A 13690-nucleotide genomic window follows, 5' to 3' on the forward strand; every position below is an offset into this window, starting at 1 on the left:
ATGGTATTCTGCTGTAGTCACAGATCTGTGCCTATCCTAAGCATCCTAAGAGGGGTGTCATCCAGCAACTGATAGGAGCAGGTGCAGAGACCTATAGCTAAATGCTGGGCAGAGCCAGGGGAACCCTGAAGAAGAGAAGGAGGAGGAAGAGGAGAAGGAGGAGAACAAAGAGAAGGAGGAGAAGAAAAAGGAGGAGGAGAAGAAGAAAGAGGAGGAGGAGAAGGAGGAGGGATTGTTGGAGCCAGAGGGGTAGAGGACACCATGAGAATGGCCTACAAAATTAACTAAGCAGGGCTCATAGGAGCTCACAGTGCCTGAACTGACAAACATGGATCCCATATGGGTATATATACTTTATGGTTGTGTAGCTTGATGTTCTTGTGGGACTCCCAACAGTGGGTGTGAATGTGTCTCTAACTCTTTTGACTGTTCTTGGGACTCTTTTCCTCCTCCTCCGGGGCCTTGTCCAGCCTTGATATGAGGGTTTGTGTCTAGTCTTAGTATGACTTGTTAGGCCATGTTCAATAGATATCCCTGGAGTGGAGGGAGGGAATGTGATATATGAAAGAAGAATAAAAGAAAAATATGAAAATGAATAAATGGTTGCCAAAGATTTTCTGAGTCACCTCTCCTACACCCTCCCACAGACATCTGGGCCTTGGAAGCTTCCTTTGTCTGTCTAGGAAGCTTTTGTCTTTGTCTCAAGTAGTCGTCCAGAGCTCACCACCTGCCTAGAACAGGCCCCATGAACTAGAATCATTCTCAAGATGACTGATCAGTAGCATGTTATTCAAGATACCCAAGTCGTATCATCCCTAAACTGAAGTCTGAGCACAAACCAACAGGGGAGAATTCTCGTGTTCTTGTTAAGAACATGAATAATACATGACTTTGTCCAATGGCGCTAAAAACTGTTGCCCTGGGTCAGCAAGGGGACACTGCAGATTAGAAGCCTGGTGACCTGAGTCCTGCACATGCTCTAAGGTGCTCATGGATGCACACACACACACACACACACACACACACACACACACACACTAATGATGGTGATGGCGGTGGTGATGATGATAACGATGGATGAAATTTAGAAATATGAAATATTTGTTTCTCCGAGAAGACAGGTGTCTACTTTCCTAGCACCTCAAGGACCACATGGAAAACGACCTTCTCTCTCTTCCTCCCTTTTCTCCTTTTTTTTTTTTTGGCAAAATATGTAGATGAGACCAAGTTTGAAATTCACTCTAAAAACCATTGATCCCATATGTCTGATTTCAGGCCTTGGGAGGAAGGAAGGTGTCTGCCTCTGGTGCCGTAAGGCTGTGCAAGGAGAACAATCAATGCTCCTTTAGAAATGACCCTGTATTACATTAGCATCTACTGTGACCTTTGAGGAAATGGAAATGTCTAGCCAGAGGTCCCTGAAGCAGTGGCTAAGTGGGCATTATAAATCTACACAGAATCTTATTCTGACAGTGCTGGCCGGTGGTCACAATAAGCAAACCCGCATCGTCCTTAAATATGCCTCAGGATTAGTGTTTTCTCAACACCTCATTTTTCAGATATATTTTCACTTTTTGCTTCATTTTGTCAGCAAGCTCATTTTTGAAAGCCTCATAGAAATTAGTTATGCTCCAGTAGATTTCAAAAGAAAACAAAAATCTGGAGACAGACTTTACAGAAACTCGATTCCATAAAAAATTAATTTTACACGGCTCCACATTTAAAGAGATAGCAAGAAGTCTACATTATCAATTGATAAAGCAGTCCTTTGTATACATGTGTAGACCATATGAGTAGGGATGGAAAGGGGTGTTCTATTTCCCTGCGGGAAGGTGCAAAAGAGACCGCATTTCCACTCAGTAAAAGAATAGAGCATCAGAATAATCTCTACTCTTACATAATAATCTTCAAGGAAAAAAGGGGGGTTATCCTTTCCAGGAAGTGTAGAGAAAATGCTCTTGGGTAGAGGGGGTAGGGCATATGGGCAGAAGAACAGAGGTACGAAACAGGGTTAATGATATCCCTGTCTTCAAAAGGGGGGTGGATCTCTGGAAGGCACCATGAAAGCAGTCACAATATAAATGCATGCATCAACTAAACCACAGAGATCTCACGCCTCTCAGTCCAGCAGGGAACAGAAGGGGCCATGAACAAACATTAGTTCTCATCAGGACTGTCTCTCCTCTCATGCGCCTGCAGACAACCAGCAGAGGCTGGAAAAACTCAGTCAAAAGAGAAACAAAGCAGTCAAGTTTGTTAAAGTTGAGAAACAACAGCCAGAACTAGGAAGGCCAACCTGAATAAAGAATGGCTGCAAACAGCACAGGATGGAGTGAAGCCATCCCCAGGGCTTGAAATGACAGCCTTGGCAGCATCCTTGCTCCGGGAAAAGACAGAAAACAAGGCAGACTCATGCATCCACTCAGGACTGAGAGAGGAAGGGGGAAATGTCAGAGCCCATGATGCGGATTGCTTCCGCCTTGACCAAAGGTCAGAGTTCAGGCCTATTCTTGCTCCCTGAAGATGGCTGACAGGTTTGACTCAGGGTGTGGCTACTAATAGGATGTTTTGAACTAGGGTGTGGCTACTTGATGCTTTGGGTATTTGAGAAAATGTTCGCTTTGTTCCTTGCATTTTAGTAAAAAGGTCTTTTGTTTCCCCCACACACACACCTCCTCTTTGCATTGGGCTCTATAAAGCCTATGATAAATAAACGTGGGCAGATTCAGTATTCACTGGGTTGCCCTCCCGACTTTATCCTGTGTCTCTGTCTACTCCTTTTGCATCTCTTTCTGTTTAGCATTTCTAATCCACACACCCCTACCCTGGAACGTACAAACACGTGGAGGCTGGACCCCGACAGTTGGCCCTCCGTGTGGGGTTCACAACAGGGAAAGCAATAAGGGAAGAAAATGGAGAACACTGTAAGATGAAAGAAACAAAACATTAGTGGATTAGTTACCTCTCAAAGCTATAGAGAAATAAACTCAGAGGACAGAAACGGCAGTCCACGGAGAAGGCCAAAGACTGCGGATAAACGTGAATGGTGGGCCTGACCCCAGCTGGCAGCCTGTCCATGAAGTACAAGAATCCAAACTCAAAGAGACTGTAAAAATCCAAACACAAAGCCCCACGCAGAGGTTTCCCAGGGGCCAAATGTAAATTAATGCACTCTGCAGAAATGATATATCCTCAAAGGCAAAGGGAGCTGAGGGTGTTGAAAAAGTAACTTGAATCAAACCTTAAACACTAAGAGCAGAAACAAACATACAAAGTGAGAATTCTAAGTAAAGACCCAATTATGCTAGAAATGAAGATTAAAATCAAAGATGCTACAGAAAGAATAAAGTCAAGTGAAAATGTAATAAAGGATGCCGGAGTAACAAAGTAAACATTCTCATATTTTTATGAAAATTAAATTAAATAGGAGACAGCAAGACTCAACATAAGGAGAGCTAGAAACCAAGCTAATAACACATTTTTAAATCTGCGAGCCTAGAAAACTCTGTGAAACTGAAGGAGACCAAATCCTACAGGGTATAAAGCCCACAGGACACCAGAGGACATTCTAATAAAACTGAGAGGCCAAATACAATTTTTTACATTCTCCAGGCCTGCAGCAAAATGAACAAGAAACTTACCAATTACCAAGAAGTTACAGAATTCATGTCCAGCAGACTTCTCAGAAATGTGAGTTGGCTAGCGTTCATTGTCAACAGGACAGAATCTAGAATCATCTGGGGACAGCCTCACCTGTAGAGGTGAGGCAACATCCAGGTAAAGGCTGGGCTCTGGGCAGCCTGGGATGAATTATCTTGATCAGGTTAATTGAGATGGGAAGACCACCGCCTGTGGAGAGAACCATTTCCAGGACAGGGATCCCGAACTTTTCAACAAAAGAGAAAAGGGGGTAAGATGGCTCTGTGTGCGCGTGCGCGCACACATACACTCACACATGTGCATGCATATACACACATGTGTGCGTGCACACACATATACACATGTGTGCATGCGCGCACACACACATGTGCACGCGCGCACACACACATACATACATACACACATACAGCTCAAGGAAAATCATGGATGGGAGAATGGAATGCTTATAAGATCCTAGGACAGAAAGGCATGCAGCAAAAAGACATCTGGGTGTGACATGCCTGTCACACTTCATGAAGCCACCAAAGCTGGGTTGTCTGCATACGACCTGCATGAGCAAGGCCCACAGACATTTCTTCATAGATGGGTAGCAGCCTGTAAGGCCCCATCGACTGGCAGTTAAAGACTGTTAGGGAAGGGGTGCCATTTTCTTTGGTGATATCACTACTGATACATTAAGCTCCGGTGAGCACCCTAGCTTGGGCAAGATATTCCAATTAAACTCCATGAGTCACACACAAAACAAATACATGAAAGTAGTGGGTGGACACGTTGGGAAGAAGAGTTTTAATAGGAGAGGGGAAGGAAGAGAAAGGAGAAGGTGGAAACAATGGAGATTCGTTAGAAAAATGTGTGGATCTGTCGTACAGAAAAAGAAAGAGAGGAAAGACACTGAGCAGTGCGCATCATTCTCTGCCCCCAACCGCTGCACGCTGTGTCCGGCTTCCCCAAGCTCCCATTACCTGACGAGAGACCGTGTCCTTGAGCAGTGAGCGGAAATAAATCCTTTCTCCCTTAAGATGCTTTTGTCAGGGAATTTAATCAGAGAAACAGGAAAACAAACTGAAGAGCATGTGAAGAAGGAGGTGATGAAGTAGTGTCTTCAGATACCCGAGCAGAAGCCAGCCCTGTCATATAGTAAGGATATCTAACATCTGCCGTAAGTCCATATGAACTCACAGAATACTCTGTATAGGAGCTGCTCAGTGTTAACCTCATCCATCGGGCTAGAAAGATGGTTTGCCAGTGAAGAGCACTGGCGGCTCTTCCAGGAGACCTGGGCCCAGCTCCTAGCACCTATACGAAGGCTCATAACCATCTGTATGTGTTATGAGCCTCCATGGGCATCAGGCATTCACGTAGTTTACAAGCATACATCCATATACATAAAATAATAAACAAACAAAGTTACTTTAAAAAATATGTATTAACTTCAATCATCAAGATATTAGGCAGTCCTGGGGGGAAATGAGCCAGTGGTAAACATGCAGTAGTATTAACAGTAGATCTCAAACAAATAGGAACAACCAAGGTATAGGCAGAGGTTGCTTCTTTGTTCCCAGCTGCCCAGACCATGAAATAATCACACAGAAGCTCTATTGTTTGTGGTACTCTTTGGCCAATAGCTTAAGCATATTTCTGTCTTACTCTTATATCTTAAATTAACCCACTTCTATTAATCTGTGTATTGCCACATGGCTGTGTCTTACCAGCAAGGTTCTATCTGGCAAGATTCCTTCTGGCATCTGTCTCCGGCGGGGCTACATGGCTTCTCTCTGACTCTGCCTTCTTTCTCCCAGCATTCAGTTTAGTTTTCCCACATAGCTCTCTTCTGCTAAGCTACTGGCCAAAACAGATTTATTCATTAACCAATAAAAGCAACACACGGCCAGAAGGACTTCCCACACCACCAAGGAAGAGTGGCTCTCTGTCTAGAAAGCAGAAATAATCAATCAGCAGGTAGATGGAGAAGACCTAAAGAGAAAATAGACTCATTAGTGACAACATAGGTCACAAGAAGCCAAAGGACATCTACAATTCCTCTGCAGAATTTAAGATATGGAAGAGAACTAGAAAGAAGTCAAGGGCTGGAGATGGCTCAGTGGTTAAGAGCACCTGTTACCCTTGCAAATAACATGAGTTTGATATCCAGCCCCCACCTATGGGTTAGAACCCCATAACTCCAGTTCCAGAGAGTGTAACGCCCTTTCCTAGCAGCTTTGGGTAGCAAGCACACACGTGATACACATACATGTATGCAGAAAAGCACTCATGTACATAGAATAAATAAGTGTAGTCAAGGCATGTATATCAGAAGTTCTTCCTTTCTATAAACAAACTGTAATTAAAGATTTTAAAAATTGAAGAATAAGACTTGATGGCATTTAACTTGAAGATGTGCTCAACTTAGGGTTTGTTTTTTTTTTTGCTTGTTTGTTTGTTTTGCTTTATTTGTAATGAACTTTAAACCAAGGGTTTCAGGTATGTTAGATAAGAGTTCTACTTCTGAGCCATACCCCTGCTTTTAGCTTTTTATTTTGAAACAGGTCCTCACCAAGTTGCTAAGCACTGGTGGCCCTGGACCATGGGTACATTCTATCTCAGTTCAAAGATTAAATGTGATTTATAGGGCTAAAGAACTGGTGGTGATAGACCAGCAGGTTAGCTCGATTCCTAAGGTCAACTGGTTCCTGTGTGCAGGTCATCCCAGCTTCCCATGGTGGCGACAAGCATATGTACCACCTACTGGTACTGAACTATAGGCAACTCCACATGTCCCAAGAGGCACAGACCAGAGTCTCAAAATCTCCATGAGGACTTCCTGCTCTCTGAAAATAGAAAGGAGGCAGAGAGGCCAGTGAGTCCTATGCTTGGATGACCAATGAAGAACATTTAGGGGACAGCCTTCTAGCTCTTCAGAAATTAAGAGCCCAGAAATGAGGGATAGCTGGTTTGTCAAGTCTAGCTCTCTGCCCACCACCATTGCCCATGACAGTGCTCATCTGTGTACCCATTCTTGTCTGCGCTCTGGACCTGGATCCTCCCTGGCCTTGATGATGGAGATGAGAAGTTAGTAGCATGAAGCGAACCAGCCTGCCGAGACCACTGCCATGGCTAGTATTGAAACAATTCTTCACGTTTAGGATTCCTGTGCATTATCAGCAGAGGCAGATGCAAGTCTGAACAGGAATGAATTGGAGCATTAAACTTTGCACTGAAGATATTAGCACCTTCACTGGTTTGAACACCCGCTCACAGGATCAGCGATATGCCCAGAGTCCAGTTGGAAGATGTATGGTTAGCGCCTATGCTGATTTGAGCACCTGCTCGCTGTCTCTTTCCCGTAGCTCAGACTCCCACAAGTGTCATTCAAGTTCATGTCTTGGAAAAATTTACAATCTTGCTCGTTTCTCATAAACTGGTGAAATGTCTAATATAATATATCTCCCCAAAGTTATCATTCTTTTTTATACGAGGACAACTTACTATTTTGGACTATGTCCCTCAAAGTTTCATTGGCAGAAATTTTAAATCTCCAAATTCATACGTTAAATATTTGGAGGTGACGTCACTGGGAGGCGACTGAGTCATTAAATGGAATGATCTCGTGCCACTAGGAGGTGACTGAGCCATCTGGAGTCTCCTCTCTTAAGTGGAATGACCTTGTGCATCAATAAATTGATGTACTGTTGAGGAAATGGCTTTGCTATCAAAGAAAAATAACTGCTCTCTGGCACACTTGCCCTGTCTCAGCTTGTGATGCCCTTTTCCATGTTATTATGTAGCAAGCAGGCCTTTCACGGGATGCCAAGCAGATCCAATGACCGATGCCTCCAGAATTCTGAGCTAAACAAACCTCCATTTTTTTTTTGCATGTTACCCGGTCTTGTATGTTGTGATACAGCAATAGAAAATACAGTTGGTTTTGACTGCTAGAATGACCTAGAAAATACACTTCTAGGTATGTCCGTAAGCACATTCCAGGCAAGGTCAACTGAGGAAGGAAAATTGACCTCACAGTGGGCAACACCTTCCAAACCCTGAGTATGGAAAGGGGTTTTCAGAAGGAGCAGCGCCCGCGCACCTGCCCTCATGTCTTTCTGAGCAGCTGTGTCTGTCACTGATGCTGTGATCCTCTGCAGGCATCAGTCTTTGGATGCGGACTAAACACGGTGGCTCTCCGGGAACGAGCAGGCCTTTGGCATCGGATTGGAAGGGATGAACGATTCAGCTTCGTGAGCCGAGTAACCAGTGTGTGCTGTGCCTCTCCGGTGTGCAGGTGGACATGGCTAGATAACCAAGGCCTCATTTGCACACTAATCTAATAAATTAGGTACGGAGTTTGTTGTTTGCGGTGGCTTGTGTGTGGGAGAACGTGTGAGCTGTGACCTAGGGATGTTCCCAAGCTTGGAGCTGTGACCTAGAAATGTTCCCGTGCTTGGAGCTATGACCTAGAGATGTTCCCGAACTTGGAGCTGTGACCTAGAGATGTTCCCGAGCTTGGAGCTGTGACCTAGAGATGTTCCCGTGCTTGGAGCTATGACCTAGAGATGTTCCCGCGCTTGGAGCTGTGACCTAGAGATGTTCCCGAGCTTGGAGCTGTGACCTAGAGATGTTCCAGACTGCTGTCAGCAGATCTTCCTGGATCATCCTGCTGGGACCGCAGGAGAATGCTGGTAGCAATACAGATACTGATAGCAGTGTTAGTGAGATTTCGGGGAAAGAGGACTCTGACGGAAATCACACTGCAGGTCCCTTGTGTGACATTGTAACAGAACATCTGGCGGTATTTTCCCCACTTGTTAAAATTTCTCATGAAGCCAAATTTCAAAGCAATGGACTGGTTTGCCTGCTAGAGAAAATTTCAAGACAGGATAACCTTAGGGCTGCAGTGACTTAGCCAGGTTTACAATTAACAGAAAAGTAGAGCAAAAAAAAAAATAGAGAAAATACAGTTTGGTAATTAAAGATTCTTAAATAAGTTTAATGTCTCCAACAAGACAGGTTCTGACAAAAGAGCTACGATGTCAAAAAGATTACCATTTTTTGCGGGTGACCCCAGGCTGACAACAGTGTACTAACAGCAGGGGCCCATCAAAGACTGCAGGGCAAATTTGTTGGAAAGGGGCCTGAGAATGCTACCAAGAGGCTCCCTACTCACGAACAACTTCCCAGAAGGTTTTTGACCCAGGTTCAGCTGCCTCAGCGCTCAGGACCACAAAAGCTCTAATAGGAAGAGGCCGATGGCATCTCTAGCGGCAACAGAACTTGAAATCATTGCCCACACTGAGCTGACTACACGAGCAAAGGGTATGGGTTATGAAAGCTCTTGCCCAAAGCTTCAGAAGGCTGTGAGTTACAGGAACGTCAGGTAGGGTTGAGTTCTCTGAATGAAGACTCCATCAACTTGAAGCCTAAGTTTCAGCCACAACACCAAGGGATCAGAGATTCCAGAAATGTGTGTGGCATTTACAAAGCAAAGCCCAAGACCATGAATTGCCTGGCCCAAGAGACAAACCATGTGAACAGAGCTGCAGGGGCCAAGCTCAGCAAAGCAAGCAGAGCATGCATCATGCCATCTGGTGTTCTAGATGCCAGGCCTGGGGCTGTTTCTAGGAAGGGTCTGTCTTTCCTTGCTATCGTTTGAGAATCAGGTTATTTATTCTGTGCTGTTATATATCAAAAGCATATAACTTACTTTTGGGTTTTACACAGGCTCTTAACTACACGTTTCTTTTTAATCCCAGAAGAAACTTTAGACTTTAGAAGTATTGGAACTTAAATATTAAGGAGCGTGTTAAACTTGAACTGCCTGGGTTGCGTGTGATGAGACAGCTGTGAATAAAGTCACACCCTAGCACAACCGTTATTCTTACCCAACAGCCTTTCCCTCTGCTGGCCTAGAACACATGGTTCCTAGAAGGAAGCATGATATTATCTCCACTAAATTGAACGCTGAGACTTCCCCGTGGTTACTTTGGATTCTTTATGTCCTTGAGTCAACAAGATAAAGTAGGAGTCATAGTAATGTCAGGCGTGATTGATGCAGCTGACCTGTGGGCATCTGGACTTCTATCACACAACAGAAGTGAGATTATGTAGGGAGTACAGGCAATTTTATAGGGCATCACTTAGGACTACTGAGCCTTCTGGTTAAGTTCAATGGGAAATACAACCAGATCCAAATAGTACGATAAAGGAACATAAATGCTATGAACGTGTCTTTTCTGTTTTGTTAAGAATGTGTTTGTAGACAGAAACCTCCCGTGGAGCAGAAGGGCAAAAGCTCGCTTGATCTTGATTTTCAGTACGAATACAGACCGTGAAATCGGGGCCTCACCATCCTTCTGACCTTTTGGGTTTTAAGCAGGAGGTGTCAGAAAAGTTACCACAGGGATAACTGGATCGTGGCGAAAAAATAAATAAATAAATAAATAAATAAATAAAAAGAATGTGTTTGTAGGGATGGAAAGATGGCTTAGTGGTTAAGCGTACTTATTTTGCAGAGAACCCAGGATCAATTCCCAACACTCACAGCTATCTATAACCCCGGTTCCAAAAGATCCAATGTCCTATGTTGATTTCCTTAAGTACTAGATATACTTGTGCAGCACATAAAAATGCACAGGCAAAACACACACATAAAATACGGTAAAGTTTAAAGGGGAGTATGTTTGTGTATATATATTAACATAGTAAGTAAATATCCATGTTTTTCCCCTTCTATTCTTTTACCACATAACATAACATCAACTATCAGTACTTCAGTATTGTTAAATCTATATTATCGTATTTAACTTATGGGATATGCAAAGAGTAAGTAGTCCTCAAAAGACGTCACATATTCTGTGGAAAGAATTAGTGAATTCCCCATTGTATAGGGGATACCTGTATCATCCTAGGAGTAGTTACAACGCTGCCATTATCATAATTTGGAGGCCTTAAGGAGATGTGGTTGAATATCATTAGCTTGACTGGATTTAGAATTGCATAAGAGTAACAACTCAGGATATGTCTGTGAGGGCATTTCCAAAGAGGAATTACTTGAAGGGCGGGTCAACCCTTTTAGTGGCTTGACCCCTAGTTCACATATAAAAGGGCCCAAGGAAAAAGAATTTGCCTTACCCTGCCTTCACTTCTTCCTAAGCAAGCATAGCTCGCTAGTCACTGCAAACAGTGGACTCCAGCTCCTTTTGCCTTCCAATAGGAACAGGACACCAGTGACTCTCTGGGAATCTTCTAGGCCTTCAGTGCCAGATTTGAACTTCAGAGGCTCGCATTCATCTCACAGGCAGAGAAATCACTGGGTTCTGAGACTCTCCACTCTGCAGTTAACCGTGGTTTCCCTGTGACCGTACCCATTCTGTAAGCTTATCTGGTCCTCCGGGGAGTCTTGCATATTACATAGACTAAGACACCACTCTTAGTCCTCAAGGAGGTTTGACAACCGGGGCTCTGGCTCAAGCTCAGACCTGGGCAAGAATTACCTTGCAGAGGAACAAGCTTCTAGGGTAGGGATGACTGTCTACGAGAGCCATAGAGTCTGTCTGTCTCTTGGTAACACATGTTAGAATTCCTCACATGAGAGTTGGCAGAAGTCTGTTCCTGGGCATATACCAAGCTGCAGTTTTATGACTCAACACCAAATATAGGCCATTTCGGTAGGACCATTTCACACTGGCCGTTGGTTTCCATTCCTCTTCCTTCTCTGTTTGAAAAGTACACACGGGCCATGGAAACAGAGGCGCGCAGGCCCCGGGCCCTTGCTAGCATCTTTTCTCTAATGCACTCCCCACCTTAATGACCTGTTCCCACTACGCTTTCAAAGCGTAAAATCAAGAAGAGTCCAGCAAGCTTACAACCCTTTCTTAGCCATCGATTCAACCCAAAGCATTCAGATGAAGATGAAGCTCATCTTAGTAACCAATGTGCCTTGTTCTGAGCTGGTCTCACCTGCACCAGAGTCTCTAATCGCCAAACCATGAATATCCCGGTGGTTAGCGGCATGCATTGGTGCACTTTTTTTAATTCAGTTAGTTTAAGAACATGGTATTGAAGAGACATCTTAAATGACAAAGTACCTGAAAAAGTCCATGAAAGAGAATCCATACCCATGCTGCTCTGCGATTCCTGCACAAACAACATTGGCAGAGGCGCCGATCAGTGTCCCGTTACCTGGAATCAGAAATCAGAAGAGAAAGTAACAGCCGAGCTCATCGTGGAAACCGATCGTTGCTCTTTTCTTCTGTTCCAAGGCTGCGATGTCATGATGACCATCACAGTCAATGCTTTGGAATGTCTGGAAACACAAACACACTGCCAACCAGATAGTGAGTTATCTCTTTGAAAAGGTCCCAGTTGGCATCAGGTAATAGGCATCTTTTAGAGAAAAACGCAAGCAAAGCAAACAACCGTGTGTGTCCTTTTTAAAACAGTGTAGCAAGATCTTAGCCAGAAACCTCTGGACTCTAGGCTCAGATATCTGCTAAGAAATTCTTTCAGCAGATGAAAAGGATTGGTAACATCAGGTGAAACTTTTGCATAACCCAATTTTACTCATTGGTAGGCATTTTCTTCACGTAAACATTTCCTTGAGTAAGCTTTCTTTGTGCAAACGGTGGGAAAGGACATGCTGTGCACACAGGCTCTTATGCCAGCCCTCACAGTCCGGGTGGAGCAAACCACCAAGGCAATCCCATCAGGTCCTTCTTCCTACCCTTTCTCCTCCCCGACACACAGCGATTCGTTCAAGAAAGTCTTACACAGCCAAGCCCAAGAGCCTCCTCTTTCTGCCTAATTGGAGCCATTGGCATTCAAACGCACAGCCGAGGCCCCATCAGCTTAGCTCAGGTCTGACATCAGAGCCTGGACAGTAGAGGAAGAGCAGAGAACCCTGCTCCGGAGCCACTGCAGTGTGCCAGCAGGAGGGCATTATGCTTCTAAAACCGGAAACTTCAAAACAGAGAGACAGAAGGGCTCCAGTGTCCTCACAAAGGAAGCACTGTGAGGGAGACTGAAAAGCTTGCTGTGGTGTCCCGGGACAGGTGACAAGTCCTGAACTTGAACCAAGGCTTCTGACTCTAGAGCGACATTAAAGAGGAAGAGCTTAAGGGTGTCTAGGGTTCTCATGGGTAGACACAGAGTATCCGAAGGGTCTGGACCCGGTAGCAATGTACAAGTCATTGTTTTGCCGGCCCAGACCACCTTCCTAGGTGTTATTCTCAGATGTAGCCACACTATCACCTTTCTGTCTGTCTGTCTGTCTGGTCCCATTTTGGGCCTAGAGGCCTGACAAATGAGACGGCCTTCTTGCCAAATGTGATCATTAGTTTTAATTATCAACCTTACAGAACCCAAAACCACCTGGGTTGATACGCCTCTGGATGTGTAGGGGGGAGATTATGCTGACTTTTAATTAAGGAAGGAAGACCCACCCACTATGGGTATCACCTTACCCTGGCTGGGATCCCGGTCTGTGTAAGTGGCAAGTTGAGCAGCAGAACTCATAGTTTTCTGCCGCCTGACCGCCAACCGAACCTGACCAGGCACTGTGTCATAGGGGTTCTAGTGCTGTGTTGAACACTATGACCAAAGGCTAGTTGGGGAGAAAAAGGTCTATTTGGCTGACACTTCCATCCTGAAGGAAGCTGAGGCAGGAACTCCAACAGGATAGGAACCTGGAGGCAGGAGCTGATGCAGAAGCCATGGAGGAATGCTGCTTCCTGGCTTGCTCACCATGGCTTGCTCAGACTGCTTTTTTAGAAAACCCAGGACCACCAGCCCAGAGGTGACACCACCCACAATGGGCTGGGCCCTCCCCCATCAATCACTAATTAAGAACTCCCCCATCAATCACTAATTAAGAAAATGACCTACAGGCTTGCCTGTAGCCTGATCTTACAGAGGCATTTGCTCAAGCTCTGTCCTCAATGATGACCTTAGCTTATGTCTAGTTGACATAACCAGCCAGCAGACAATGCCAGTTCCCGTTACCCTGATTCCCCGCCATGACTGATGATTGTACCTTGAA

General features: G+C 44.7%; 1 protein-coding gene across 2 annotated transcripts in view; it reads right to left on the bottom strand.

The window, feature by feature from the left end:
- The window catches only part of Oca2 (OCA2 melanosomal transmembrane protein), a 220857-nt gene that overhangs the window by 52346 nt on the left and 154821 nt on the right, over positions 1-13690 (bottom strand). For both annotated transcript variants that reach the window (XM_075952458.1, XM_075952457.1), the window contains exon 23: positions 11742-11835. In XM_075952458.1, the coding sequence (XP_075808573.1) occupies positions 11742-11835 (94 nt within the window). The remainder of the gene's footprint in view (positions 1-11741; positions 11836-13690) is intronic.

This window comes from Microtus pennsylvanicus, chromosome 18, assembly GCF_037038515.1.
Source record: "Microtus pennsylvanicus isolate mMicPen1 chromosome 18, mMicPen1.hap1, whole genome shotgun sequence".
Lineage (NCBI taxonomy): Eukaryota > Metazoa > Chordata > Mammalia > Rodentia > Cricetidae > Microtus > Microtus pennsylvanicus.